The sequence below is a fragment of the Camelina sativa genome, unplaced genomic scaffold (assembly GCF_000633955.1).
Source record: "Camelina sativa cultivar DH55 unplaced genomic scaffold, Cs unpScaffold00549, whole genome shotgun sequence".
In the NCBI taxonomy this organism is placed as follows: Eukaryota; Viridiplantae; Streptophyta; class Magnoliopsida; order Brassicales; family Brassicaceae; genus Camelina; species Camelina sativa.
Genome location: NW_010921726.1, coordinates 110,384 through 115,089, shown reverse-complemented (window position 1 = coordinate 115,089; position 4,706 = coordinate 110,384). Strand labels below are relative to the sequence as shown.

The 4,706-nt window shown below is 36.7% G+C and overlaps 1 protein-coding gene across 1 annotated transcript; it reads left to right on the top strand.

Moving 5' to 3' along the window:
* Positions 1-2,922: 2,922 nt before the first annotated feature.
* Positions 2,923-4,501, top strand: LOC104773470 (F-box/FBD/LRR-repeat protein At1g51370-like). Its single transcript, XM_019242667.1, has 4 exons — positions 2,923-3,816; positions 3,931-4,078; positions 4,197-4,314; positions 4,381-4,501. Exons 1-4 carry the CDS (start codon positions 2,923-2,925, stop codon positions 4,499-4,501), a joined length of 1,281 nt encoding a protein of 426 aa, XP_019098212.1.
* Positions 4,502-4,706: the final 205 nt, after the last annotated feature.

Sequence of the window (4,706 nt, the reverse complement as noted above, 5' to 3'; positions counted from 1 at the left end):
GCTCACACATTCCTCATGTGTGTGTCCAGTCCCTTTACAGATTGTGCACTTGGCATCTCGTAACTTGATTGTTGGACATTCTCGGATAAAGTGGCCATATCCCTTACATTCATGACACTGCATATCAGCCTTTTTGTCTTCACTTGTCTTCTTGAATGAATTACTCTTCTTTTGACCTTGACCTTGTTCTATCCTTCTTAAAGCACGATCAAATCTTCTTACCAACAAGCTCACAGCATCATCTTCTCCTTGATCAGTTACGTCTTTGCTTACTGCTAGAGCTATTCCTTTTGGTTTCTTAATCCCATTAAGTTCCATCTCGTGTGCTTGTAGCATTCCGACCACTTCACCGTAACTGAGATTTTCTAAATCTTGAGAGACCGTTAAGGCTGTTTTGTATCCCATAAACCTAGATGGAAGACACCTTAAAAACTTTTTGACTAACTTCTGATCCTTATACGTCTTCCCAAGCGTTAAGGCTTCTTGTGCTAGAGCACTCAACTTTGAACTAAAGTATGAAACAATGATTTCTTTAAATTCTCTTTGATTAATAGAAAATTTGTTTACAAGTTTGTTCTAAACAATTTTCTAATCTCTCAAAACCCTCTTTAAAGAAACCTCACGCTCTCTCTAAGTTCTTAGCTCTTTTTCCTTCTAAAAGACTACAACTTAGTAGCTAGGTTAACTTTCTCTTGTTTGTGCTCAAGCTTACAATCAGCCTTAGCACCCTATTTATAGAACTAGGCCTATGCCACACAAAGGGCAAACTACCTATTCTAATCCTAATAGGAATTGGACAATTTCCTTTTTTCTTAATGTTTTAGGAAATTTCCCTCTTTCTTCATGTTTACATTCCTATTGTAAACATGAAGGTCTTCAATCTTCTAGAAGCTTCTTGGGCCTTCAAATCTTGTGTAAATCTTCTAACTTAGTAAATGCTGACATAAATAACCTGACACTCTGTTCTTGTACTAATGCTGAGTCCTTCTGAAATAGTTCATCCTCTTGTACAAATGTCGCATCTTCAAAAATCCCCAACGTGGTGATGATCTGTTCAATCCATTTGAGGTTTTTCATCTATATGAAGATTTTCGTGTATCTTATCATTGCATTTTAATGATCTCTCTCTTTCCTCAGGCGTTGGATAATGATATTAAGTATTCTGAAGAGATGAATCAAATAAGCTTTTCATCTGTTCCCGAGTGTTTGCTATCGTCGCTCGACTTTGTTGAATTCAGTAACACATTCTCAGGAGGTGTTGCAGAAATGAAGCTGGTAAAGTACTTCCTAGAGAATTCAGCAATCCTCAAGAAACTTACTCTACGTTTTTATTATGGTCGAAGAAAAGATGAAATCTTCAAGGAACTCCTTAAAATCCCAAGACACTCTAAAACATGTCAAATCATCGTACTGTGATTGGTAAAAAGTAGTGAAGATTTTCTGTTATTAATCAGTTTGATGTAGGATGTTCTTGCTACACAGGAACTGCATGTGTAGGTTTTTTTGTATGTTTGTTTCGTTAGAGTAAATAGAGATGAAACAATTTTAGGCTACTTTCGTGAGAAATTAAGGTGTTGTTTACTCTATGCTTAAGCTTGAGGAGGTTTTTACTCTTTTCTTGTGATCCTTAAACCTATATCAGTATAACAGTAAAATTAAAATAATGTGTATATCTTAGCTTCGAGCATTGGCGATTTACGCCAAAAAATGTAAGCAAGATAGGAGATTGTTTCACCTCACTCTAATATATGCCTTTCACTTTTAAAAGCTTGACTTGTAAAATCAGACCTTTCACTTTTGCTTCGCCATATAATCAGAGCTCTGCCTACCTCTTTGAACTGTGTTGTTGTTATTCTTCTTTAACCTCTAAGACTGAGCCATGTGAGTCATAGCCACATATATGGAGTTTGGGGATGACGACACTGCAGCAGCTGCTGCTACCATTTTATGTGCAGCAGTTTGGGGATGACGACACGTCTCAACCATTTTCCCATGTTCGTTTTGCTTATGAGATGCCCCTAAGCCTTTATACCTTTATGAGATGCTGCTATTATTTTGCTGATTCGTTTCTATAATTTTCCATGATATATGTTCAGGTGTTAGAAAACTCTTAGCAAGGTCAAATCGAGTTACTAGAATTTTGATAATGAATCAAGCTTTTTGCCACACAAAAAATGCTGGTTTAGGCTTCTTGATTTGACTTGGTTTTGTAAAATTGGAAGATCATGTTGTCCAAGCAAATTTTCGTTGTGTGCCAAGCAAAAGTTTTTTTTTTTTAATGGTGTTATAACTAAAACATCATATATTTAGAAACAGAGACTACCATTCTTTGTTAGAGGCCAATTGACTCGTGAAGAGTGAAGACAGCCCACCGTTTTTATCAACCCCAAGGAAAGAGATAAACAGTGCTAGAATCCAAACGTGAGGCTAACGCTATGGAGAGTAGTCGGCTTAAATTGACTTTATCGTTTTCGATTTATTCCTTTTATTTCCAAGTTGAGGATTTTGGAAGTTTTAAGGATTTGGTGTTGATTTATGTTTATCGTCTTTACTTAGGTGGTTTTCTATATATTGAGGAATAAAGAGAGAATAAAAAGATTTCACTATTGAAAACTTTTTGTGTCGTTTGTTCTTTAAGCTTACGACGCGTACTTATCAGCTACCTTAGAGCTCACTCATCTGCTACATGAGACCGTGGAGGAAGACGAATAGATTTGATCTGCGGTGGTAGTTAAAACTCAACTGTGAGTCTGTGGTGCGTTCTTCTTCTTCTACTTCTACTGTTCCTCGAGAAACCTTAAAAACCCTAACGTAAACAAGCCCTCGCATGTGATTTTATATATAGTTCTAACTTTTAGATTTTTTTATCTTTGCTAAATTTGATGATGCAGATTATAGTCCTGTGCTGAGAAACAAAAAATAATGCGTAGAAAGAAGAAAAGCAAAATATGTGACAAAGCCTCACATGAGGAGGAAGATAGGATTGGCCAGCTACCGGAACCTTTGATATCTGAAATACTTTATCATCTTACTACCAAGGATGCTGTAAGAACGAGTGTTTTGTCTACCAAATGGAGAAATCTTTGGCGATGGGTTCCTGGATTGGTCTTGAACTCCCGTGCATTCTCGGATTCTAATGCCTTAGTGAGTTTCCTTGAAACGTTTTTTTATTACAACAGGGAGTCATGGATACGCAAACTACGGTTAAGTGTTGCTTATTGTCATGGTATATGTGGTCCTGGTCCCACGTCATTGATTGATGCTGTGATTACGCGTAGGAGGATTCAGCATCTTGATCTTACTTTTTGGACTGGTAATGGTATACCACTGAGTTTATATACCTGTGAGACACTGGTACACTTACGACTATATATGGTCACCTTGTGTAATGCTGAGTTTGTTTCCTTACCTTGTCTGAAGATCATGCATTTACAATTTAACAAATATCCCAACGAGACCACGTTGCAAAAACTTATCTCGGGCTCTCCAGTTCTGGAAGATTTAACCATCTACAGAGATCCGTCTGATAAGGCTTTTCGAGTGCACTCTTATACACTAAAGAGAATCCACATAAATGCGTCTACTGAAGTTGTGATCGATGCACCTCTACTCCATTGTTTAAGTGCTAAGGTTTACCCAACAAAGAAGAACTTTCAGATCGTCAATTTGGGTTTCTCTACCAGAATAGAGATAGATCTTGTTCCTTACCCCAACTTTAGCCATGTGACGACATGCAGTAGAAGCATGATTCATGACATCCTCACCGACATATCGAGGGTCAGGGACCTAGTTATTATTAATAATGCTCTTTGGAAGGTATATATACATCTCAAGATTGTTCTTCCACGAAAGTTTGTCACTTAAACATTCCTTTTGCACGAAATTTTGTCACTTTAACATTCCATTTTACTTGATTACATGTGTTACCAGGAAATCTTTCAATACTCGAAGTCGGGACCAGTGCTTCAGTTTCCTGACCTATCTCGTTTGAATGTTAAATTTTCTAAATCTGATATTGAAATGTTGCCAACCATTCTTGAGAGCTGCCCAAAACTAGAATCTTTACTAATGGTAATAAATAAAACTATAACCCTCTTAATTATTTAAGCTTCTTTGTTTGTGATTTTTTTTGTTTATATATATAGTTTCTCTAGTCAACTTGTTTTCTTCTGTTTTTGAAGGAATTGGGTGAGGACAAATTGAAGTGTCCCGTCCTAATAAGAAGAAAATAGATCCAAAGGTGATTTTTTCAACAGTTCCACGGTGTTTGGTATCATCGCTCAAGTTTGTGGGATGGAAACGTTCGATCCTAGGGTACGAAGGAGAATTGGAGCTAGTAAGATACTTGTTGAAGAATTCAAAAATCCTCGAGAAATTAAGGCTCGAGATTTACTATACGGGCGAAAAGCCTAAGTGTGCTTTCCTTGAAGAACTCGTTACAATGCCAAGATGCTCTAGCGTTTGTGAAATCCATTTTTCTGTGATGATTCCTAAAAAATAAAACATTGTTGAACATTTCGTTTAAAGGGGACTATATTTAGGGCCTTGACTTGAGCCACAAGCAAATATTGCGGTTTAAGTCTTGGAATGGTTATGCATCACTGGATGACTATGAGAACCGAAGAACAATTACAAGCTTCACTAATTAACTGTTTCAGTGATGATAAATTTTTGTCAAGAAAATTGAAAAAAAAAAAAAAAAAAAA

Bases quoted from the DNA above. Each gene is read 5' to 3' on its own strand.
- LOC104773470 (XM_019242667.1), top strand. From the start codon at position 2,923: ATGCGTAGAAAGAAGAAAAGCAAAATATGTGACAAAGCCTCACATGAG. The intron at 3,817-3,930 runs GTATATATACAT...ATGTGTTACCAG, and splicing joins TTAATAATGCTCTTTGGAAG to GAAATCTTTCAATACTCGAA. The intron at 4,315-4,380 runs GTACGAAGGAGA...CGAGAAATTAAG, and splicing joins TGGAAACGTTCGATCCTAGG to GCTCGAGATTTACTATACGG.